This window comes from Lepisosteus oculatus, chromosome 7 (assembly GCF_040954835.1).
Source record: "Lepisosteus oculatus isolate fLepOcu1 chromosome 7, fLepOcu1.hap2, whole genome shotgun sequence".
Lineage (NCBI taxonomy): Eukaryota > Metazoa > Chordata > Actinopteri > Semionotiformes > Lepisosteidae > Lepisosteus > Lepisosteus oculatus.
Genome location: NC_090702.1, coordinates 41,612,953 through 41,639,799, shown reverse-complemented (window position 1 = coordinate 41,639,799; position 26,847 = coordinate 41,612,953). Strand labels below are relative to the sequence as shown.

At 39.2% G+C, this 26,847-nt stretch overlaps 1 protein-coding gene across 1 annotated transcript in view; it reads right to left on the bottom strand.

The window, feature by feature from the left end:
- ccdc3a (coiled-coil domain containing 3a) overlaps positions 1-26,767 on the bottom strand; it is a 30,845-nt gene extending 4,078 nt beyond the window's left edge. Inside the window, exons 1-2 of the mRNA XM_006633353.3 lie at positions 25,722-26,767; positions 18,716-18,890 (exon numbers count right to left, since the gene is read on the bottom strand). Coding sequence (XP_006633416.1) covers positions 18,716-18,890; positions 25,722-26,095 — 549 coding nt within the window. The 5' untranslated portion in view covers positions 26,096-26,767. The remainder of the gene's footprint in view (positions 1-18,715; positions 18,891-25,721) is intronic.
- Between the last annotated feature and the right edge of the window lie 80 nt (positions 26,768-26,847).

Genomic DNA, 26,847 nt, shown 5'->3' with positions numbered 1-26,847 from the left:
TGAATTTTTTTATTATAATATAGTTTTTCTGTACCTGCGTCCAAGCATTATGTTGTAGGTAATAGAGTAAACCATGGTGTATATGTTCACAGAAAGCTTCTTAACTTTTGTTTATTTTGTTGTAGAAATAAACTCTACTATTACTCATATGCAAAGACCTTTTTAATTTGAATTACCTCCCATTTGAATAACACAGTTCCGAACGAAAGCTGAAGCCTGAAGGTCTAAAGTGTATTCTGGAGTTCCCAAGAAAAAAGCGAAAGAAAACATTCATTCACAGAGCTCAGCCTTTCTTGTCAGGCAGGAAATGAACATGAGCAATCTCCAAGACATCTGTCTGATCTCAAAGCCATGGCTCCTCAGCATAGGCAGTTAATATCAGAGGTACCAGGACTCTCAAGACCTGCAGCTGCGGGCTCTTTGTCTTCAAGCAACAATCTATTTCCATCTTGTAAACTGATCCCCTTAATTGTAAATATGGAACAAAAAGGAGGTCTTGAGTCCTGCTTAGACCTTCACCAGTGCAAACTAATTCACAGCAGGCTTCCCACACAAAAGAGGAAAGCTAATAGTTAGATTGCAAGTGGAATGCCACAGTCACAGCAGATTATATCTTTGAGCCAGTTCACTGTTCACAGTGCGGACATAATGCAAAACCTGCCAGGCAGTGAAGTTTCATAGCGGATGAAATGAGCCCCTTCCTTTATGTTAAGGGCTTTGGAATCCTGCTGGGTAAAAAATGGCTACACAAAATACAAAAGGAATTACATGAACAATTGGAAAATTACAGCCTTTCCTTATGTGTCTGCTTCACAAATAATAATACAAAAATGCCAGGTCCTGCAGAGGAGTAGGTGTCAGCAAGGATTATGGGTTTTAAAAAAACAACACTTCACACATGAAGTATGAATAGGAAAAGATGTTTTCTTTATGCCATGATGTTATTTTAGTCTGGCCCAGGCCAAGGAATGGCAATAGGCACAAAGACATCCTTCCCTCTCCAATAAACACAGATTTTGTGCTTCTGACCTAATTTCCAGAGGATTGAAGTACACTGAAGCAACCTGATAATTAAACTAACCCTTTGGTTCCTAAGCCATGTAGCCTTAATCTTTATCTAGTGTGTGGACTGATCTGTTATCCCTCAGAAAGTGGGGACCTCAAATTACTTTGTGTATAATGTTATAAAATACAACAGAATTAACCATCCTACAAATATAATATGCACGTTTTTATACCTTCATTACCCTTTATTCTTGATCTTCAGTTTAGAAGCCTTCACAGCTTAACCAGCCATTATCAACAAATGTTTAAGACTGTGCATGTGTAATACACAGAACATTTCATGATTGTTTGAAAATTATACTTGTGCAATTCATAGAACTACCCACTGTCATTCAATCTCCATTTTAAATTAATAGATTGATATGGAATTAACTAAACAGAGACGAGCTGACAAATATTTGTCAACACAAAATGGAAATCAAGCAGGCTTCCGGCAGAATTAGGGGTTTAAAAGTACAGTTACTATTGTTCATGTTAAGCACTAATAATTAAAAAAAGTTATGTAATTAACACATTAATGAAGTGAAATCTCTCTTGGCACCTGCTAAAATACTCTAAGTATTGCTCTGTTAAGTCAATGGATGATCCCCTGATCAGAATCTCTAAAATGAGCTCTAAAACACCTCAATCAGGAAAAAAACAATCTTAAGTCCATCTGGCTATAACAAACATCCTTAGTAACTGTATAACCCCAGCGTCGTGGCCAAATTTTCCATTGGTCCTTATCAATCATGGCCTCCTAATAATCCCCATCTATAAATTGGCTTAATTACTCTGCTCTCCTCCCCACTGATAGCTGATGTGTGGTGAGTGTACTGGAGCACTCTGGCTGCCGTCGCATCATACAGGTGGATGCTGCACATTGGTGGTGGTGGAGGGGAGTCCCTATTACCTGTAAAGCGCTTTGAGTGGAGTATCCAGATATATATATAAGAGTAAGCATTATTATTATTATTATTATTATTATTATTATTAAACCACTTAAAAAGAAAAATGTACACGGTAACTTGTAAAACCACCAATGTACATCACTAAATTTCTGAAATTTCTAGGTTTGCTCAGCACCATATTCTACGATTCAGAACGAGGCAACCAAACGTCCGGTGATGTAATGAGGGCCTAGCACATTGTAAACAAGCAGCCTTGTAAATACATCTCTTTTCCAAAATAAATATTGCTTTTGATTATGAGATGATTTTGCTGACAAATACTACCTACTTGTTAACTCTGCATGGAGATCATGTTGGAACATTTGTGGTAAATGTCTACTGTACAACCTGTACTTACTCACTCGTGTATCGCATTACATTCGTCATTACAGTGACTAGCGAGCAGGAAGGGCCACTTTATATCACAATTCTCACAATTCTCCTGCACGTGGCAAGACCAGGGGTTTGCAACTATGTAGAGACCATACAGTACTTTCACAAAGTTCATGATTTTGTGCTTAAGTAGGATTGTCAATTAATGTATTTTCTGCAAGAGATTTAATAATCGGTCTGAGAAATTTAGACTGTTGTTCCCCTTTAACTATTCATTGTTGAGGCTGTCTCCTCTTCTTATACTATAGTTATAGCAGAGCCAAAGCATCAGTGCTTCTCTCCTTTTCTTACTAAAACAGAATTAGCCTGTAGACGAATGCGGGAGCTCAGAGTGGAACTGATTGTTGGGATGTTTAATGTCAGGCTCCAAGCACAGATGTCTGGGAGGGGCAGTTTGTCAATCCTTCCCCCTGGTTTGCTGCAGTGCGTCATTATAGCAAAAGCAAAGTAGAGTGAAGTACAGTTGAATTAACTGATAGTACTGATGGTAAGGAGATGTATGGTACAATATGACACATAGAACAATAAATCCTGGCAGAACAAAGGAAATGCATAGTGCGTGTAAAGTAAAGTCATGATAAAACTGTTGGAATACTGGGGAGTTTTACCATGATACAATTTCTTAGGGGTGCTATTGCTGAGCCATTCAAAACTGGGCAAAGCTAAGCAATTTCTCTCGTATGATTAATGAAATTACACAAAATAGCTACATAACACAAACACTGTACATAAACTACTAGATACTGTGAGGGTAAGGCAGTTTCAGACAAATGGCAGGTCTAGCCTGACCTAACATTTCCCAGAAACTCATGGGGAATGTCCTGCTACCCTCGGTTGCCTGACTAAGTAGGAGAAGACAATTGGTCAACCAAGGGGTAGTGTTTTCCAGGATAGAACAAATGACCCTGTGTGGAACAGAGCTTGTGTTATCAGAGTGGTGATAAAAGTTTCAGAAAGAGACTTGGTTTTGGAGTAAAATGCTTTCAGCAGAATCTTAGAGAGACTTCAGAGTTTTGGAATCTTTCTATGAAGCTGTTAAGCAGCTTAGCTGCCCAGAGTCTGTAGAGAGGGACTTATAGACATTTAGGAAGTATCTCAAAGAAGAGCTTAGCCTTGTTCTGTTTTGTTTTGTTTTGTTTTGTTTTATTAGTATTAATAAAGAGCACAAGCTTTGTGCCTTATGGCTGTGTTTGTGTCTGTTTTCCTGAGACCCATCTATTAAAACACTTACTTATTACAACCCCAACCCCCAGGTGCATCACAATACACAGGCACTTTTATTTCACACTGAAATACATGTAAAACCAAGAACAGGAGGCACTTCCTTCCCAAAGGCTTTAGGAACTAGCTACTCAGTACTCTTGTTTGTGCACGTTTCTTATCAGTATGATTTTTTTTCCAGAGAGAGTGAGTATAAATGTGTCTATGGGAGTACACTGTAGATGTTACTCATTCTCCAAAATACTTTTTTAGCAAAGAAAATATATTTAAAAGTTCACTTGTGGTTTAATTAAAGAGCACTCTTACAGTAAAAGAGCAGAGTGCCCTTTGCTGACTTTAAATGAAGTGCTGCTATCCTTTGTAATACACTGCGTAACTATCAACTTCACTCAAAAGAACAAAAACAAATTGATTAGACAAGCAGCAGGCACAGTCATTCTTTAACAATATGAGTCTGAGATGAAAGCTAGAAGCATTAAAAAAGGAATTAAATTACTACACCACAATAAAAGACCACATTGCATTTAAGAAGGTAACGTGGAGTACCTCAATCATTTATCCTGAGATGAAGACAAATTCAAATGCAGAAACTAAGTCCGTAATTTTAAACATGTAGTACATACTATAGTAAACATGAAATCATTTAAAATATATAGACTTATAGTTGTCAGCAGGCCAATAAATGACCATGCTGACATTTTGGAAACACTATCTCGGACAGCTGTTAGCCAGTCTGAATGTGGCTCTGACATTATAACAGGTTCCCACATAACCAGCAGTTGTGATGTCTAGGACAGGCCTGGACAACATTTTCAGAAGCTAATTATCATTCTCTGGGCAATGGGTCATTTTACAGTCTTAAATTGTACTAAATCATTTTACTGAGATTGTTTCAACAAAAATGGTAAAGTTAGGAATGCGTTTCTTCTGAATGTCAATTAGACTGTCAGCTGTCAGTTACAGGAACATACTGCACATATTAACAAATAAACTTTATTTTATATAGTGCCTTTGAAATAATTTCTCAAAGTGCTTAACAGTTAGAAAAGAAACAATAGGTCATAAAATAGTTTGGACAATATAAATCAAGGGTTTTGAGCACAGAAGAAAAGTCAAATGATCCGATACAGACATCAATTAAGTAAAAGCCTTCTGAAAAAGGTTTTGAGTCTGGATTTGAAAGTGCTCAGAGAGGGTGACTCTCTGATACCCTTGGGAATAGGACTTCAGAGCTTTCTGGCATGGCAAGAGAAGGCCCTATCAACCATAGGGTGTACAAGGGCTTGGGGAACCAAGAGGAGACTAGAGTCAGATGACCCAAGGCTGAGATGTGGGGAGGAGGAAGAGGATAAATCGGATAGGTACTGAGGTGTCAAGCCATGTTTAGCCTTATAGGTTAGCGTGAGGACTTTTAAGGCAACTCAAAGCCTTATAGAAAGCCAGTGCAAGGACTCCTGGACAGGAGTAATGTGATCACTTGAATACAACCTGGTCAGGATTCTGTCTGCTGAAGTCTGAAGATATTGGAGTTTGTTCAGTGTGGATTTAGAAACCCCTAGTGAGAAGGGAATTGCAGTAATCAATTCTAGAGAAGAGGAATGTGATGACCAGCTTTTCAGCCAAACACAACAAGGAGTGTAGTCTGGTAAAATTTCAGGCAAAACTAATTAGTTTTTAAGTAATAGGTAAAACATCCTTCACAGGAAGCCCGAAACAGCAAACAGTTGTCACAGCCATCATTATTTCTGTCATCACACACCAATAACTAATTAATCACCTATGCAAACCAAAATAATTCATTTGCTTACTTCTACAGCCTGAACCACCATCTCTGCAGCAATTTAGGAAGCACTGGTTCCACCACATCGTCTTGAACACATACAATATCGTCTACACACTTTCAAACTGAGTCAGATTAGCTGATCAGCTGCCGGATACTCGACCAGCACCTGCCTCCACTGCGTCAAAGCAGAACGTTCTCACTGTGCACTCCAGTTCACCTTCCTCTCTCCAGTCTGACAGCACAGGCCCCAAGCACTGACGAGATAATTCATGGACAGTGCTACTTTGAAAGTCAAGTCTGACTAAAGACCATAATCATAAAACAGGTGTTGCCAATCATTTGCACTTACATTATAATTATATTGGTAATGCATGATTTCCTTCGAGCTCTATGTGCACAACAAGCTTCTGTATGACAGTTTATCAGCTATTATTGTTGCCACATTCAGAACCAAAGCAAGACTGGGACTGGTCTATATTGGAATGGGAGACCTCAAAGGAAAACCAGGTTGCTGCTATAAGTGGTGTTGGAGGACCTGCAAGTGATGCTATTTCATCTGGACCAGAATTTCCAAAACCAAAGCCTCAGTATGGTGACAGGGGATGCTGTGCTGCAAGAGGTATTTTGAAAGAGGCTTTAAACCGAGGACCAGACTGCTTGTGATTATTAAAGATCCCTGTGAGAGGGCAGTGACTCCAGACAAGATGGAGGCTCTTGCCTGGACCACATTTCCCAGAATGCCGTGGGAGAATGTGTTGCTGCCCTCAGTCACCTGACCAGTTGGCGCAAGACATTTGGTCAGGCAACCGTTTTTTACAGAGGTTGTACAGTGGGCAGATCCTCTGCTATGCAAGCTGCTGCTGACGAGCCAATGAAGGAAGCCCCAGATAGACTGAATGAGTGGAACTGTGAGCTGTGAGTTTTGTGATGAGCCTCAGATTAATAAAAACTGGCAAGCAGCCTCACTGTGCAGTTTGACAGTTAGGGACTGAAGACGTCAGTCAGGAGCTTGAAGAAGAACTAGGTTTTTGTTCAGTCGTTTCAGTGTTTGGTGTTATGTTTCCTGCACCTGGTTCGTATCTTAAGAGCAGGAGTGTTACCCCCGGTGTCCTGGCTCAGTTCCACTCTCTCCTTGTAGTTAGGTATCTCATCTACCTGTAGTTTCCCATGAACAAAATGATTAATTTCTCAGTTTTACACCTGACCTGTCATGCTGTGGAGCTGCTAGCCCATAATGGCTACCACATGTCAACCTGTTTGGTGCTAGTCTTCAGTGGTGGATGAAGTGAATCCCCTACTGTATACAGTACATAACGTGCTTTGAGATGAAAAGTACTGTAGAAATGCAATTATTATTATTCCGCTACGAGTTATAATGTAAGATCCCTACGGGGCTTCACAGGCAAGGGGAGTGTAGAAAGATATGCAGCCACGTACAGTATTGTTCTCCTCTACCTGACAAGTTCAAAAGAACGTATGAGCGGAAAACAAAACAAAAAAAACCTGCTCTTCACTCAGATGCTGTCCATTTCTGCTGCACACAGTCCAAAGGAATATTTTCACTTCAGCACAAGCCTTCTCAGGGGATTACAGAGGATTCACTTCTTTCACCAGCTTACAATCAACTGACAGACTCATGAAATCTCCGTCCATACTTTCAGGTTTGAGTGGCATTTCTTAAAAATATAATAGAAGACAAAAGAATTACAGAAGAAAAGGCCCATGTTACTGCATGAAAAAAATACCTGCTGTGGACTTACTGTATGAAAGCAAGAGTTTGTCATGCTACGTGTTGTATTAGTATTTCTATTAGTATTAGTAGTGTAGCATAATAAATACTGAAAAATAATGTACATCCTGACTAAACTAAATACATTTACTGAGCCATTTAAAATGCAATAAATGCCACAGTTCCAATACTCCTTTGTTACATGTTAAATAACTATCGGTGCTATGAAATAGTGTAATTCAGGAATATTTAACATGACCCTCTAGAGAATTCCTGCAACAGTCAAGTCACTGTAAATGTGATTAAATGCACAGAAACTAAAAGAGGCAAAGGGTGGAAATACAAAGCAGCCCAATAGAAGGGTCTTACTGCGAGTTCCCAGATGTTCACCAGGGTTGAGAGCAGGGGTCAACAATCCCAGTCATGATTACCCCAGTGCCTGATTCTTATCTACACAGCTTAGCTCCTCGTTTCTTAATCCAACCTTCCACCAAACTAATAATTAGCTTAATTAGAAATGTTTTCCCTTGAGCGCCTATTAGACTGCTAGTGAACGGTGAGATCGTGAAGTAGATCAACACACCTCTTTTTAGGCAGATAAAAACGTTGTCAACCGTCTAATTAAGCAAATAACTAATTAAATAAAGAATCTGATCAAGAGGGCAACGAAGCTCTGCAGATACTGGGAGTGTTCAGCCAGGGCCAGAGAGGCTGCTACTACTCCCAAGAAGAAGGATGCCTTGGACAATATCCTTGGCAACAATCAGCATCTACCAACATCTACTGCAACTGACTAAAAAAACTGTCTGTAGGGTATTATTATTCCTCAGTTGCCGAAGATACATCAAGCTAACTTTCATCAAAAGACCGAAAATTAAAGTGTCCTGATTAACACCAGCATAAAACAATTTTTGTTTGTTTTTGATAAGAATGCCTTAAAAACAACTGCCACAAGACTCAATTCCCTTTATTGTAAATGAAATGTTGAAACATTTTTAACTCTTTGCAACTTAAGCTCTTTAAGACTGAACCAGTGCAAGACTTTTGATTTTTTGTTTTTTAAATCAAACTCCCTGCATGAAACAATTTGCGATTTATGTCTGGGCACAACCTGGGAAAGGTAACAGCATGCTTGTCAAAGATAAATCTCTGCAAGACAAGACATGTTGTTCTGAGGATCTACAGTGAGTGTGTCTCAGGTTCCCACGGAAATTAAACTTTTTTAAAAATAATGTGTTGACTTATAAAATTCACCAGTATCAACACAGCTGAGTTCATTAAGGTAATCTTCTTGATCTCTCTTGTCTTGCATTTTTGGTCAGGATCTGTTGATTTTAGGTGTAGAAGGATAGACCTCTGTTTTTCCTTACATTTCTTTGGTCTTTGTAAATGCTTCCTAAAAGGGATCAGTGCAAATCAAGTATTCAATACTATTTAATGCTCTCAACCTTAGAAGAAAAAGAAACCCCAATAATTGGACTTTTTAGTAATAAATCAGTATCATCATGATTAAAATTTGTTTCAGTCAAAAAAATGTTTTTTTGCTGGATCATAGTACTCTAAAACTAATATGACCATTTCGTTTCACAATTAATGGATCACAAGACCTAATAAAATGTCTGCATTTCTGAATACTCTACTTTGAGAAAGGTTGTTAACCAAAACACAAAAACCATAAATTATGTAGAATAAAACAACATACTTGTCGTCTGAACTGCACGACTGGTTGTCAGATTTAATGTGCTACAAGGGAGAAAATACTGCCTTCAAAATAAAGCTGTTGCACATGAAGAACCGTAATTCCTTGTGGGCAAATATGCATATGCTTGAAGAAATTTCCAGCAGTTCTCCATTGTTAGTTGAGGCCATGGTTATTTCACAATGTAAGGACATCATTATCATCCTTGTTATAAGGCATAAGCTACTGTAAACTCATAATTTCAAACATGCAGTATATACTTACTGTAGGAAACATGAAAGTACTTAAAATATAACGACTGTGACAATACATTTTGCTATGTATCAGTCCAATAAGAATGAGTCATTAGTTGGCAACCAGGTAAAGTTGTTTTTCTAGTAGTAGGGGGTGAATACTGATATTGTAGCTAGATTTACTGTAAGTACTCTCATGCTTTCAATTAAGCATTGATGAAATGTTTCATTTTCTCAAAAAAGGTTTAGATATTTTTTTAGAAATGTTTAGGCATGTGCTTCAAAACAAAGTTAAGAAGTTAATGGACTCATAGTATCTAACAGATTATTCGATCGAAATAAGAATATCACAATACTCGAAAGTTGAGGTTTAGAAAATGGTGCCTTCTCATTCATACAGCACAAAGCAGGGGAGCCTAACTGTGGCCCTGGGGGCTGTAATCCATCAGGATTTATAGGTCTCTTTAAATCAGCAGGCTTCCCAGCTTCCCAACTTCAGAGCCGGGAAGAGCTGTTAGGCTGCTCCTCTTAAAACAACAGCTCTCTTCAGAGCTCAGCTGCAAGGAAAACGTGCAAATAGTGTGACCATGCAGGCAGGGAGTTGGGCTTTGCCTGAATAAAGCCATGGTGGTATGAGACAAAGGAAAAGGGAAATACAGTAATGTAACATCTGACACAAGCCAGTTCCCCAAGGGGAGAATAATTTTATTTTGGGATCCTTACTTAAATGTTCCTTGTTCTGTATGTTGTAATGCTGTTGTCTAAGGCCCAAAATATGAGCTTGATTGACAGCTTTTCTATTCTATCGTCACCTCATTGCACAATAGTTACCAACACAGGGATCTGTAATGGCTTACTCACAAAAGGAATACTTAAGGAAAGGATTTTTCATAAAAGGAACCAGATTAGTTTGTGCTTATTGTTCACTTTAGATCTAAAATGCAACACAATCTGAAAAAAATGTATGTCTAACCACTGTGTAATTATTCTAAACCACACATATTTAAAGCTAAAATCTACATTAGGAGTAAATCAGAAACATCACAGATCTATCTTTCTGATTTTAAAAATGAAAAACAAATGACCCCTTAAAACAACGGACCTGCCAGTACAAAAGCAAAGTCTGTAAGAGCAATGAAGATTGTCCGTTATCTTTATTTGTTTTTGTCAAGAGATTGCTGTGAAGACTAAAAAAATTCATGGCTGTGGAGAGCAAGATCACTTTGTTTTTACTGTTTTCATTCTATTTTTGTAAATGGTGTCCTTCCCCAGGATGATTTAATAAGGCAATTTCCTGTGTGGAGACCACTTGACCTCTCAACATCAACTACTTTATTTTGAATTGGATCTGACAAAGGAGCAATGTAAATCAGTAATGAGGAGGAGAATAACTTCAACCATTTTACATAAAAGGCCCCAGAGATTCCTGCCAGGTTCTCATACTCATAAACAAACATGAAAAAAAAAACACTTTATAAGCCATTGAGTACAGTAGTCCATTCTCTGTGAGAACACTGTGCTTTGATCAGCTTATTTTACTTAGCTTAGCTGATGGCAAAACTTATTAATAAAGAGGAAAATCCTCAAGATCTGATTTCACCGGCCAAGCCAAGACTATCTTCAAAATAAAAAAAAAGAAAAATCATCAAACTGCGCAGCCAGAGCAGGTCATGGATATCAAAAGCAACTCTGTAGGCTTCATATGGACCTCTGCGTGAAAATACCTCTAATCCACAAAGCAGCTCCTTGAACAAGCACATCACTTGGGTCAGCTGCTCTAATGAAATACAAAGTCAACAGCGAGGAGCAGTATCTCTCCCCAAACCTCAGAGCTTTTCTACCTTCTCCTACAAAAGAACTACAACTGCTTTAAAAAAAAAACAGGATGATACATTTTGTGTCGATATAGTAGCAGACATTACTAACGATGAAAATATTGCTCGGCTCAGAGATTTATAAAGTATGATGTGACATACACCCATAACTTTACAGCACATTTGACCTGTTATTACAGAGTTTCAATCCTAATTCTAAAAACACATTCAGTTGTATTCCGTGTATCCACTGTCGTGTTTCTGACCCTCTAGTTGAAAGGCCAGTGCTGCCTAGAAGGCATTTTTTAGCATTTATTTTGCTGACCTTTATCTAAAGCAGCTTACCTTCGCACCCATTAATACAACTGGGTATTTTACTGAAACAACCTGACTGAAATTCCTTCCTCATGGGTACAACAGTAACCCACCTGTAATGTGAACCCCCAATCCAATTACAAGTCCAGAGCCCTAACCTCTATTTCTTTTGTAAGACTATAATAAGAATACCAACCATACTATGTCATTACCTTATTCTCTATACTGTATATACTATTAACAAGGTTAACATTTAACTTCCTTTTATCTTCTGTTTTTGTATATCCTTAACCATCTAATAACAGTGTTATTTAGAGGTTTTTCCTAGAAATCTAGTTGTGGGTTTCTTTTTTTCAAACGCCTTTGACATTTTCAGACCTGAAATGCAGTTTTATAAGTTTAAGCTTATATAAACTTTTATAAGTTTGGTATACTGTACATACCAAATCAAGCCTCCCTTTAGCTCAAATCCTGGGCTGAATTTTTGAGATCACCACAAATCTGTCACTGCCTTGTATCATGTTAATATTCACAGGCATCACATACAGTAATCATACATTTGTCATGACATTTGACATAATCATCCTCCTGCCTTCACAACAGAATTTCACCCTTTTAAATATGAATTATTATATATTTTAAAGGCTGTTTTAACATTGTGTTTAAACATTTTCAGCAGAAAAAACAGCACCAGCAATGTCTATATTCCATACTATAACTTTCTTGACAATATATTTCTGTTAAGTACTGACATTTCAAGAAAGGGTTTGGTAACACCCTTTGTCTAATTTTCCCTAAATCAAAGAGTAAACATTGCCTTGCTCCTTGATTATATTTTCCACACACAGATATTCACATCATTTTGAGCAATTCATCAACCAATCCATTTTCAATAAGTCTTGATGAGTGCCATGAAGCCATCTTTGCATTATCAGAAATCCATTCATTTTTGGTGAGGGACACAGCAGTCTAGAGAATATTCCAGAAGAGCGGGGAACAAAGCAGGACATTAGTCCATCACAGGGCTCACATACTGCAGCTCTGCATTGCTTTAGCTTTGGTTGAGCAAAATGACTTTTCCTTCTTCCTTTCAAGGCTTTTTGCTTGGAATTTCTCCTTAGCTGTTTTATGAGGAACTAACACATCATCATCACAATCTTAATTATGATTAATAGGGATGAACTTCACTTACAGATGTGTGTGCAATCATGTAGGGAACAATTACTCTTCTACAAAGTAATAAGTAATGCAAATTACTCAAATTACTCAATTGCTGGTATACGAAAATGTTAAATCTGCACTACAAAAGGGTCTGTTATTAAATTAAGACATTTACTTTGAAAAACAAAAAATAGTTGAAACACAATGTCAAAGATTACTGAAACACAAATGTCATGACATTTGTGGCAGAAGTCTTTCAAAGATACGGTCATTTTTGCTTCCATTTTATTCTTGTGTTTGATTTGGAGAAGCAGATTAAAACATTTAGGAAATTAGCCCTATAGGTAAATGTGAAACATCACTGCTGGAAAGTGCAGATTCCTGTGTTTTTTTAAATATCACAGAGCAAAAAACAAGTGTTCTTCAATATTTCTGCTTCACGCAAATGATCTTCAATATCCCCGCTTCACAGTTTTGGATCTCCATCTATCGTCTCCTCTCCCACGGGAACATTTTCACTTTGCTTATAAGTTATTTTCTTTCTTTTTTTACAGCTCAGTGAAAAGCTATCCTCACATTTAAACTCATGGCCAACTTGCAGAGTGAAAATGGCCAACTTCACCTGAAAATGAGATTTCACAAATAATTGGGGAAAAAAAGTGAAATTGCTTAGTGGCTGGAGTGTGATTTTAGTAAGTTTTTACCATTTAACTTGTTTTATTTCACATTTAATGATCCTTGACTATTATGTTCGGGCATCTGAAACTAGAGAAAGGTGGGGCACTGTGTAAATGTAGGAAATAAAATGATTGTAAAATTAACAGCTTCAGCAATCACTCTGACATTTTTTTCAAATTCGATACTTGATTGTTGATTTGACTGAGGACAACTGAAAGTCACTTACAGTGGACACTGAAAAGCTCAGTCTCTAAAAATCCCGACGTTTGACATCAAATTGTGATTCAGGAAATCCTTGCTCCTAATAATTACAATCCCCCAGACAGCCATAAACTCATACCTTTCCACGGTAATGATGTTACTTGCCTGAAACACATTTTTCTCACAAAACGACTTCCCTGTTATTACATTCTACTGCCACTACATAAACTCTCAAGTGCGTCCTTAACTTTAACCTAATTACAGCTTCTGGTGTAACTCGAACACATGTTTGCAGCAACAGTCTGACAGAGTCAAACAAAAAGCTGGTCCACTACAGCAAACCAGGCAAACCTACAGATTTGAAACTAGTAAAAGATAAATGTTTTCATTTTTATCCAGAGAAGCAGAAGAGTGTCAACATATTATGTACAAATAATAATTCAGTAGTTTGCTCAGACCCTTATTTCCATCCATTCATCCGTTTTGTACAGTAACTGTACATATACTGATGAAAAAAAGAAAGGCAACATTTTCTGGGATGAGAATACTATAGCTATAGCTTTTGTACTGTCACAAAAAGTTGTCAGTTTGTATTAAGCCCTCTGACCAACAATACAACTTGTGTAGTGAGGCGTTGCAACTTGCCAATCACATGAAAGCTCGTTAGGAGCACTTTTACCCAAAAAAGTCCAGGTGGAACAATGCCTGATCAGGTCACCTTTAAAAAGGCCTAATTCAAAGCTTAGGTCACTGCAAGAAAAAGGCCACACTTAGTCAATTTCCTGTGCATTCCATAATGCCTCCAATGTCACCAGAAGCAGGTTTCAGCAGACCGGCAGGACAGATGACCGTCCAAGATCCAGTCGCCCTCGAGTGACCACACCAGAGCAGGACCGACACATCAGACTGGTCCATCTGCGAGATTGTTTCAGATCTGCCACCCGTACTGCTGCTGAAACTGTCGGCAGACACAATGCCTGCATCAGTGACAGGACAGTGAGGCTCCATGCTGCTGGCCTTAGAGCAAGGCGACCTGTCAGAGGCCCTCTGCTCATACCTCCTAGACGTCACACCCGACTGATTTGGGCCAAACAGAGGCTGCAATGGACTCATCAGCAGTAGCATCAGGTCCTCTTCACGGATGAGTCACTCTTCAGCCTGTTCCACGCAGACGGGAGGGCCAGAGTGTGGAGGAGGAGGTGTTGCGTTCCTTTTTTCCATCAGTATATATAAGTAGTTGGAAAGGCTCACCTACTGTAGCTAAGAGAATGAAATCCTATCCAAATCTTGATAGGTGTCCCCCACCACCCACACCCCCAATACGAAGAGGCGTGAGCTGGGACGTTTGCAACAAGGGGACTGAAGGACAGGCAGAGAGTGTCAGAGAGATACATGAAGGGAAGTGCAAGATGCAAGGCTTATAGTATATTCGTAGGTGAGCTAAAGTGTGCAAAATTCTAAACATCCTTAAGTTTGGTGAAGCACAATGCATTGACTCCTGATTAGACCTTTTATCACCTCACCTCAGAGAGCAATAACTTCAGGACTGTTTCCAGTCCTGTCACTTTTATTGCCATCCGCTCGGTTGGCTCGTAGCACATTCACCAGGTGCACAGACTTCTCATTTAAATGTTGCAGGTTTGCCACTTTTGCATGAGGGTAGTAGTCTTGTATAGTTCTATCTGACCCGTAACTAGAAAAGCAGTTTCCTCAGACACATCCCCTGTCCATATCATTCAAGAGAATGGCGCACACCACAATAGGTGAGGAAAGCAAAAAGACAAGAGCTGAGCAAACCCCTGGGCTAGGAATGTGCAAGTAGTATGTAAACCCCTGACCTCCTGATAAATAGACCCAGACAGTGTTGAAGTATCCAAAGGGTTTTGTCTGTATTTCATTGAAAATCATCTTTTAGGTTAATGTAGCTGCTTTCATAACCATAATTACAGTGCGCTCTAACAAATCAATACCTCCCCATTTTGCACTTAAGTTACTGTGTCTGTGTCACTTGAAATAGCAAGAATACAAAAATTGGCGAGAATTCAAAAGCTTTCCCATTCTTTTCAGAAACTCCTTCCTGGAAACTCAAAACAGCTCCACTAAAATGCAGTTCGCCACCTGGCTGTTACATAAATAGGCAGGTTTCTCACAGATGAAAGGAAAGGATTTGTTAAACTCTCTGATGTTAGTTTAGCGGCTTAATGTATAATCTTACTGTATCTCATCAGCAGAGCTGTTCATGTCTTAGTTGTGAGAGTCTTGGCTACAAAATATTCCTTTTTACTTGTTCACAGACTGTATTTTATTCTGACCTGTCAGTTCATTACACTACAAATCACAAAAAGCTGAATATTAAATATACAGTATGTGAAACAAAAATCTTTTTTACAGAAGTAATGCACATCAGAAAACCAGGTGAAAAAGAACTTCTGAATAATGCTTATTTCTTAATTACAATAAGTGATTGTTCTGTGGTTCGGACTGGATGATAATGTTGATTGTGCTTTATGTTTCCTTGAGATAGGGTGATTCTCCTGTTATGTGATGCCAGAACTGCAATAAATTAAACTATTTATTGTGTGCGAACAATCATTCTGTTTGCGCCTTGTGCAAAATAAAAAGATGAAGCTACAGAACACAATGGAAAAAAAGTATTCTGCATACAGGTACAAACAGGGCCAGACACATCAATACAAACTTTTCAGGCAGTATTAGTGACAGATCCAAAATGAGTTTACTTTGTCATACTGACAGGAAATTCATGAAAAGGGCTGAATTCGTTGGGACATTAACAACAACGTCTACTTCAATGTTTAAAGGATTACATTTAATTAGAAAATAGTCTGCAATTGTTTTTAATTACTGTTCCTAAAATGTGAAATTTCCTTTAAATAAAGTAAAGAGTTCTGTGTGAAATAAGGAAATTGAAAGCCCTAAGACAAGCAGTGTGCATACTCCGTGCACAGCTATTTCACGAGCCTGTACATTCCTGTCACAGTGGGAAAAAGCCCTGAGCATTTCATTTAAGGCTTGATTTATGGCCCTTTTGAAAGTTGTGTATTCTGCTATAGTATTCACTCCAATACTTCTTTTTCTCTTCTCATATACAGTATGCACCTTTCACAAACGATTTTGAAAGCGATTTTTAAAGTATGATAAAACCAATTTCTAGCCACAGCACAGCTGATAAACCTGCCATAACCATGTTTCTATAAGCACTTTTTAAAACTATATAGAAATGGATAAAAATCTCAGTAACTAGTAATTCCCATCTTAAACTTGATCAAATTACCCTTCTTACTGGGAACTTCTCTCACCTACACTTGTTCATTTAAAATTGCTTTTGTTGGGAAAAGAAAGATTTTCGTCATGTTCTAATGACACGAATTTAACCTCTAACCATAAGCGGTGCTTGTGTATCACACCTTTATAACCTCCTAGAAAGAAAAGAAGAAACAAGGCATTGAAAGTAACATTTAAAATCAAGCAGAAAAAAAATCCAATAATGCCAATAATGCCAAGGAATTTAAATGAAATTAAATCTATCTTATTGCCCACATAATATCTGCCTGGGGTGACAAAGACTAAAGGCAAATGTGATCACAGTCTGGTTTTGCTCGGTTTATGTCCCTTGGTGAAATGGAACATCAGGAATTTTGCCAGCTTGTTGCCTGATGGTTTTTTAAACTTCCAAAAGGGTGATGGGGACTGTATCTTCAGGGTTGATGTCTGATGTGAATGTCTGGGAAATAGCCATTCTTGTAAATCCTGGGAAATTGTTATCTGAATCATGGCATAAGGGAATGACAATTTTAAAGGGGATCTTAAATCCTTTCTTTATTGGGAAAAGGAGGTGGAGAGGGAGCAGGGAACTAGGTTTCATAACTCCCCTACCGTTTTAAAAGCTTGCTTTACACAAAGATTAGTGATTATCTGTTAATCCCTGTTGCAATGTTTATTGTGTGTGTTTCTCTGGCTCTGACCTTTCTCAAATTAAAAAAAAAACACACACAGGAGAAGATGCAGAAGAATCAGCATGCGTCAACAGTTTTCACGGTCAGAGTATCCGTTCCAGAAAAGAAAGCTTCAAACGGGATTCACATAATAAGGAGGAATAGAGGGGTCACTGTCATTGCAGTGGGCGTGCTATGAATGTTAATAGGGAGAAAAGGGTAGGCAGAGCCACAGAACAGTCCTGTGAATGAGAAAGGCATGAGATGCGTCACTGCTCCATCCCCATCAGACAAGTCTCTCCACCTCCATCTTCAGGAGAAGCTGGAGGTCTGACTGAGGAACAACAAAACAAAATGTACACATCAGCAGATAGAGACATGCAAAACTGATAGCAATCTGCCTGTGATTCTGTCTCTACAGGAACTGGCAGCTGGAATGAGCTAACCTTCCTCTTGCTCTTCTCTAAACCGGGACAAAATCATTTTGTATCAGCCTTTTGAAATTGCAGAAAACAAAATTGTAAACCTTACTATTAAATCCTTACTTATAATAGTAACAAGTTGCTAGTAAGGACTGTTTTTTTCAAAGGCTCCTCCTGGATTCTGTCTTATTTTCCTAGGATTGGGCAATGGCATTATTATCTGTAGGAAGATGATTAAATATCTGACACACAACCAGCAGGTCAGCACCTGCCAATGTGTGGGGAAGCCAGCACTGTAAAGAGGGAATTTGATGTACTCCAGGCCTTACATCGCTGGTGGGAGAAGAAACATTTACCAGAATGCTCTCCAGTTACACATAACCACAGATTTACCCTTAAACCTCAGACATTTACAAGAGTTTGAACATTTGTGGGGCCGGGTGCTTTCAATAAGATTTCTTTTTTCACAGCATATACATTTTCACAAACAAGTAAATCACAGATAAAGCATTACTCATATAACACAAGACAAATTTAGCTTGCTTCATTGCATGATCACAGTAACTACACATGCATTTGTATACAGTATGTGCCCATGTGTTTACTTTTTCCAGAAGTTTTGTATTTTCTTTTTTGTATTTTTGCCACTTCCACAACTTTCCTTGCCTGAAAAAACAAAACCCAAGTTCTTTAATGAGTGTAAACAAACTGTGTTCACCTTACAGAAACAGATTTTTTCCAATCCATCACTGTCAATTACTCATTTCTTTGTGTGTGATTATTTCTAGGCTGCCACTTACTCTTCTCAATGTTTATTTCTACCTCGAGCTGAATGTCTGACTCACGGCTTTGTCTGAGGAAGAACAGTAACGCTTGCCATTAAAAGAGAGACAAGGTGAGAAGGAGCAAGAGGGAAGAGAGGAATACCTTTAACCATTGTGTAGCGAAACTAAACACTATGGGGACAGTAAAAAAGAGAAGGGGTGGTTATTTAATGTCTGGACAAAAAATCAAATGAGTGCAGTGGTACGTATTACCTCATTATGATGGTGAATGTGAAGGCCGAACTGTCTGCTGACTGAGAACCTTCAGAGTGCAGTTGGGAGTGGTGAATCTTACCCTGCTGTCCTCCTGCATCTCCCAGTCCGCGCTGAAGGCCTGCAGTGTCTGTCCCTGGGAGCAGTTGGAGAACTGGAAAAGGCTGGAGAAGGTTCTCCTGTTCTCCTGCGTGTCCGGGAAAATGGCATCCTGAAAGTTCACCCCGTGAGGCAGGATGTTGTAGTTTTCGTCCATCCTGTTCAAATGTCAAATAAAAACAAGAAGCACGAGACTGGGGTGGTGACTAGGAGCAGTTTAATTCTGCTTCATTGCTCATTTGTGGCAGAGGCAGACCTTGAGGTAGTTCATCACAAACCAGCACCATGACAGCTAATCTGTCCCAGTAGAAATATACGGGCATTACCTTCAATATACCTGGTGTCAGGAGATATTGATAAGAGACCTAAGAATAGACCATGAAGTCCAATTAATTGGTAGATTAGTTTAGAATGGGTAATCTAAACTGATGATGATGAAATAAATAGTGCTGATGAAACAAACTGTATCTCAGGTGTGGTATAAAAAATTGGGGGCACTGATTAATCGACTTGTCAAGGATTGCTCAACTATGATTGTTCAGAGCTATGGACTTAAACTGCCATAAAATTAACTGATCAGTGGGATGCGATATATAGTATTGAATTATGTGAACACCAAAATTGCAATTCTAGTAACACCCGGAGACATAAGAGATTCTCAGATGCTTCTTGGATACATGAGAAGTTACACTAAAGCAAGAATTTTCCAGTTATTAATCACTGTACTGTACAGTATATCAATCATTTTTGTTACTATTTTTACAGGCATTATATAGTAGAGGTATAGAAGGAGTATAGACGATATAGCTATTACACTCAGAACACAAAGATTTTGAACATTGTGGATTCACTGTGGGTTCTCTGCATCTACAACCAAGTAATTTCCTTAATCAAAAAAGGCTCCAATCACTCTCAACAGTATCTAGTGCTGTCATCTATAAGGTGCACCACCACTTACTACCACCAGAGGTCACTGTGCTCAGACTGTATCGCATCAATCACATAATGGGTTTCTTTCAAACAACAGGACTGACACATTAAATTACCCTCAACTACACATTTAATCATGACAACCAAGGGGCCTTAGTATAATAATACCTTACATTTACATACCACTTTTCACCCAAAAGGTTGCCAAAGAGCTTTGAATATACTGTATCTATCACACACCCCAGTACTCATCTGATCAGGTACTTAAGGTAAACCAGTGCGAGTCCTGAGTGGAACTGAAGATCAGCACCTCCTACAGCAGTATCACTGGTGACCATACTGGGACTTTGGTTTGGAAAGTTGGGTCTATAGTGAAGTGTGTAGCCTACTAGTCCACCAATACAACTTTCTGCAGCAAGCTGCTTTTCCTTGGAGATCTCCCATCTCAATCCTGTCCAGGCCCAGCCTTAAATTAAAAGCCTTAGAAAGCGGCAACAGTCTTGTTTCTCATCCAACTACTAACATTTGTGTAACTGAGATGTAAGACAGAAATGATGAAACCTAGCAGATACAATTAGTGTACTTTTAATTGGGTAATTTCCATATCCAAGCCATAGCAGCTCAGCAGTCCAGAGTTCATCCTGGTTTCCATTGTGACAAGTGAACGATAGAGCCCATGAAGGAGACAACAAGAAAGGGAGAGAACTCCCCCCAGGATGGAACACAACCCCCCCCCCAGCAATGCTGTTTCCCAGCCATACAGCTGAGTGGACTGGAGCAACTGGGGGCAAGTACCCAATGGGACAACAGCAGAGTCTGTTGGGCAGACTTGAATCCTCAACCCAGTGGTTATGACACCAGAGACCAGAGACTTACCCATTATACTACACTGCCACCAGGTACCTTTAATTAACTGACTTATTTTACATGCTGACCTCCATTTCCTTCCTTGTGCTGGTAGACCAGAGGTGGTCCAACTTGGAAAAGGATTCATAATCCAAGTCATGTGCAACAGCACTGTCTCTACAGGAAGGAAAATTTTTAATGGTAGCGTTTGCTCTGCACAATATTTTTTAATTTCCAAAACAAAATAATCTGCGGGCCACCCAAGCTTCTGGCTAATGCTGCCTTGAAAAACGATGAGTTTTGTATGTGGAGGTCCTCAATTTGTCAACGGTGTTGATGCCAAACAACATACAGCGGAGTGACTTTTAATGTGGACTGTCTGTACATACTTGTTACGGCTGACATGACAAGAATAACAACAACCGACACATTAAGTTAGGTTCAGTTAGGCATAGGACGTTTTGGCCTAACCCACCTGGATGAAGGAAGCCAAGACCAACATACAGAGTACAGAGGTAAGTCTGGAGAGGAGGAGGGGTACAGATATACAAATCCAAGGAGAATTGGGGAATGCGGTCTTTATAGCGTAATGAGAAGTGAAGAAGGAATTGGTTATTGTCATTCCTCCCAAATGTCGACTCAAAACACCATTTGTGGATGATGTTTCTTAAAAAAAACATAATTGTGGAACAATGTTTTATTCTTTTTCATTTTTTTTTTGTTATCAATGTTTTATTTTTGGGGTTTATAATAATAATCATGGCTTCAAAACATGCCTTTCAGAGTTCTGAAAATACAAATGCACAGCCAAAGGAAATCTTAAGTACCTAGCATAAAACTGATCACATTTCATCTCGGAGAACGCTGTTTCGAAACTCTCACTCCAGGATTTGGATATGTGTGACCAAAACTAATGTGCTGCAGAATTCAGATTTAAATCACATCATCGAAAAAACATTTCCTTCAACTGCAGCATTCAAGTTTACCTTCCCAACACGTGCAGTGCTGTTGCCTTGTGGTCTGTATACCATCATTGAGTAAGGAGGTCAGATGTGGTTGCGTGGATTCTTTTACAAATCAAAACCAAACAAAACTAAGGCCCAAATTTCGCTCCAGAATAGGAAAATCCAGACTGCTACAGAAAAAGAACTAGTCTGGTCTCCCTAATTACAGGTTGATTAACCAGAATTCTACCAACTAAGGCAAAACCAAAACAACTGGTGTCATGTTCTGCTTAATACCCTTATTTGGCCTCTCCCCCTAGGTTAATTAATGACATCATCACCAAGCGTTCTGGGAAATGTAGTGTTCTGAACCCAGATTACTTCTCCAAATACAAGTAAAACACAGAGTACTTATATTGAGCATTGACTGTCCGTGACCCTGCCTATTACAGCACCACGGTAAACACTGATTATTTTAAAAACAATGTCAGAGTCCCAGATTTCTTCTGGAAGGGAGTGTAGTTAGGAGTGTAAGCATGGTAGGTCCTATCCCCCATAATTTGTAGTTTTGTAATGAGAGTTTAGTAGTAAAACAGATAAATGATCAGACAAACACAGGGGAGCCAAAACTTTAAAAATCAACAGATTTTTTATCGCGCGCAGTTTCCAAGTCAGGAGTAATGTGATCACTTGACACTTTACAGAACAAAGGCTTGGTCAATGTTCTGGCTCCTGACCTTTAATCATGTCACACTTTGTTGAAGGTCATCTATTAATTGCCTACTTTTCCATTTCAGTTATCTAAGTCCTAAAGAACACGATTAGAAACAGTTTTATAACCATCAGGATCTATATTACTTTTACCTTCCAACTGTGAAAATTGGAACCTTTCTCTGCCGCCCATGGAAACCATCAGTGACCTGTGAACTCCTCCTGGGACTGCGACACCCGCCAGACAGAGATACTAAACAATGGCAGTAAAGCAACTGCTCAGATACAAACCATTCCTGGATTTTAGAATCAAAGAGTATTACAGTATATCCCATGTTTTGGGATAAAATCTAGTTCTGGGAGTTTTCAGTTCCAATATGGAATATTTCTGAGTCCCTTTCTGACAAAGACTAGGACTAATCAAAATTGGTGAAATATTGCCACAGTGTTTCAGTGACAGGCATAAGAACACAGAATGATATATTTGACCATTCTTAAAAAAAAAAAAGCAGCTGTTTCTCCAGAAAGCCAGGATAAAAAAAATAGCTTTTCCCCATTCCATCCACTGTGCAGACTCAACAAAGGGCCTTATTTGAACATTACTCACCAGGTAGAGACATTCAAGACAAGAGCCTAGTGGTTAGAAAAAAATAATTATCTTCAAAATCTAATTTCTCAAAATGATCAAATTCCTCCAGTACTTGCTGTTGAATAGATGTAAAGGCAGTGATTTATGTATACAAAATGAAGTTTATTCTATTTAATTTTGTAATATGCTTTGAATTGAAATGAAGGGTGAAAAGGACAGGTGATAAGGTTATACATGTACAGTAACTGTGGAATTCAGTATTCAATACAGTGGTACCCTGAGCCCCAGGGCTCTGATGATATACCGACACTACTCTCACCTACATATTCTTCCAAGTCATTTGGATCAGTCTTTTCCAAAGCACTTTTAAATGACTAATAAATCAAATAAAGTGAGCAGCCGAGTGAAAATAAACGAGGAACAACCGCATAGCTGATACAGAACAAAATGATATGGAACAAAAAAAGGTCCTGCTCCCCCTTTTAACATCTCCTGGAACCTTATTCTGGCCATTGCCTCAGCGTAGTGGATAATATCCAATTTTCTGAATGCCCGATTTATTGTACCTCATAAACACAGTTCCTGTACCAAAATGTTTAGGGACTGTGTGGGAATATCTGTGGCTTCACTGTTATATTTTCGGGAGCCAATAGCTTGTGAAATTTTGCATAAACCTGTTATGTAATATAAATCCTTCCTGTAAGCTTCAGCAGCCCTTCATATTTAGAATACAACCTAAAGCCAACACAGTTCTGAACTTAGTGTGAATTTTATTAATGAATATTTGGGAAACCTCGAGAACTACAGGACAGGGGGCATATTGACTGTGAATTTAATGCATCTGACTTTAACTAGTGGCAGCATATTCCCAATCCTGCTTAGACATAAACAATACTTTCCTACATTATCTTCATTAAACATTAGCCTTGTTTGTAATAACAAAGACACCAAAGATTATGGAGCAGTACAGACAAAAACTCATTAATTTGTCATTTTGTGGGAGAAACAAATACAGTGTTGCCAAAGAAAGGTCACATGGATAAGAGTCATTCATATACAGTAACGTGTAAACTAGTTTCAGGATGCTGAAATGGGGCAATAGTATTATTAGATTATAACAATTATGGACAGAGCCACTAAGGATACATTCAGGCTTAGCTAGATGGTTACATCTTATGTATTTCCATCCATTTTCTAGCTGCTTCATCCAATACAAAACCATGGGAGAACTGGAGTCTGACCCCACAAGCAGCAGGTACAAGGCAGGATACGCCCTGGGTGGGACGCCAGTCCATCACAGTTCACACACAGACACAAATACACACACACTCTCAGCTAGTTTTCCCTCAACCCATTTAACCTACCAGTATGTCTTTGGACTGTGTGAGGAAACTGGAGCACCTGGAGGAAACTCATGCAAACTTGGGGAGGACATACAAACTCCATACAGAAGCACCCCAGGAATGCTAACCATTGAGCCACTGTGCATCTAATATAACAAATTAAAAGACAATAATATAAGGAATTTGTATGAAAAGCACCACATTCCACCGAAACCAGTCCAAACACAGAAATGGTGTTAAGCTATAAAACGTCTTAAGCAGGTTTTCAAATTTAGGAATGCGGGACTTCTGAATTGACAAGTTCCAACTGACTGAGTGGTTCGGTTATAAAAAAAAATTACAACAGAAAAAGTGTAGCACTGAAACTCTTTCCCGCATTCTTCAGATTCCAGAACGAGAAGCGTTTCACATACAGAACACACAGTGGAGCTGAACCTTGACAATGCTGTGTGGAATGAAAAGTTAAGCTCAGAGCACAGAAGAGAGGTGCAGCAGTGAAGGTGATTTTAAGACACAGAAAACAGGTTTTCACTACACAGTGTAAGTGCTCCTCCCACTCACTCACAGTGCAAATCCTGCAACTTCAAAATACCCAGTTGTCAGTTGTACAAATGCCTTTTTTTCCCCATCCAAGTCCCCAGCCTCCATATCTTGATGTTTCCTTCTTAATGTATGTTGTGAATTTCATGATATTCTCAAAATATCCACTTATTCGAAAACTCAAGAGATCTACCTAATTTGGGAAAAAAACCTTTATACGATCCAGCTGGATGAGGATAAGCAAAGAAAAAAGTTTGTAGATGGGTTCTGCGTGGAACTTTATTCTGCAGAGAATTATGTACTGTATATTTTGTAATATTTCCAGATAAAATGTTTTTAATTTAAAATGAAATACATCTATATATATGCATGGAATTCAATTTGAAGTACAGCATGCCCTTAATTTGAACAACAGTAGATTGTCACATGTTGGTGGTGGGCCAGTAGGTGGCACTCTTCACCTGGATCAGAATTTACAAACCAATTGGCCAGTACAGCGGGCAGCACAGTGGCGTAGTGGTTAGCATTGCTGCTTCCCCCAGCCCTGGAGCCCTGGGCCCATTCCCGGACCTGGGGTGCTATCTGTGTGGAGTTTGTATGTTCTCCCTGTGTTTGCATAGGTTTCCCCCAGTGCTCCAGTTGCCCCCCACAGTCCAAAGGCACACTGATAGGTTAACTGGCTCCTGGGAAAGCTGGCCCAGGCATGAGTGTGTACGTTTCTGTCTTTGTGTGTTTGTGTGTGTCCTTCCTTGTGCCTGTTGCTCACTGGGATAGGCTCCAGCTCTCCTGAGACCCTGTATTGGATAAATGACCCAGTTTGGTGACCAGGGACCCTCTGCTGTTGGAGGTTTTGCTCTTGAAAAGAGATGTTCTACCAAGGTAAGTGTTCTTAAAATGCATTTTTAATACTAAAACCACTACTAATAATAGTGGTTTTTAATAAAGTGAAATGCATTCATTTGCAGTATTCCTAGTGTGAAAAACCCATTAATTAAGTGCTTTATAATAATTCACACGGTTTACCTTGACTGCTCAACATTTCAATTTGAACTAATCATTCTGACTGGACCAAACCGTCGCACTCACCTCAGGAAGAAGATGTAGGAGTAATTCTGGACGACAGTGTGGGACTGGCAGGAAAAGTAGCCCAGGCCCGTGAGATTGAGCCTCGACCCAGCAGGTACTTCCAACATGCTGCCCCAGGCTTGGTCACAGAGCAGCTCTATCTCCGCTGAGTAGAACAGTCCCCCTTCCGTGCCCTCGTACTGATAAGGCAGGTAATTATACATGCTGTACGCTTCCTGATGGATCGCCAGGACCTTAGCGTAGACTATGATTTCTACGAGCTCCGCTCTGCATCCCTCGCTAAGTGGTCTCCAATCCGAGGGCAGCTGACATCCCGAACTGAACTTTATTTCACATGCTAGAAAGCCCATTGATATTAAAAACACCAGGAGCATCTTGCAGTTGAACTCAGTCTTGATACCTCAGAAGAAAGGACGGTTCTCTCAAAGAGCGAGGTTTGATTTCCGATGTGGACGCTATAGCAATCAAATATAATTGGGGTAGGGAGAAAAAATATTGAATGACCTGTGCAATACGTGAAAAACTCTTTCAACTTACGTGAATTGGGCCAGTTTGTTAAAAAAAAAATACTCCAGTTCGGATGGCGGAGCAGACATTTGAAATTTCCTGAAATTAATTTCAGTTTGCTACTCACTCACTCCGTTTTTTCAAGTCCCACCCTTCATTTGTTGCTCACCCGTGCCAATCAGTCCGAAATCTTTACATTTTCCAGACTTACATTTAAACGCAACCAAAGAAACGTTTTGTTAAGCAAATGTTTGGTCTTAGAATTCTGCTTTACTTGGATGAAAAGTTATAAACCAGCAAAATCGCCGAGATTTCAGCAACACACAGCCTGTTATTTGCTCACTGTTGTTAAATAAAGCCTGCTGAAGACAGTTTTGCAGTCCCGTCCCTTGTCAGAACTTGTCGATCGGTGCGCAGCTTTGGAGACGAAGGCTTCTGTATGGGAGATGCGCACGGTCGCATTGAGACATTCCTAAACCCATTTCCAAGTTTTCAGGGAGACGAAACCGGCAAGGTTGTTTTGGAAAAGCCAATGAGAGGGAACCTTAAATTTGGGCCAGCCAATAGCCGCATCCTGTTAGAGGTTCATCTGTCCTTCAAGAAATCGAAATATCTTTTG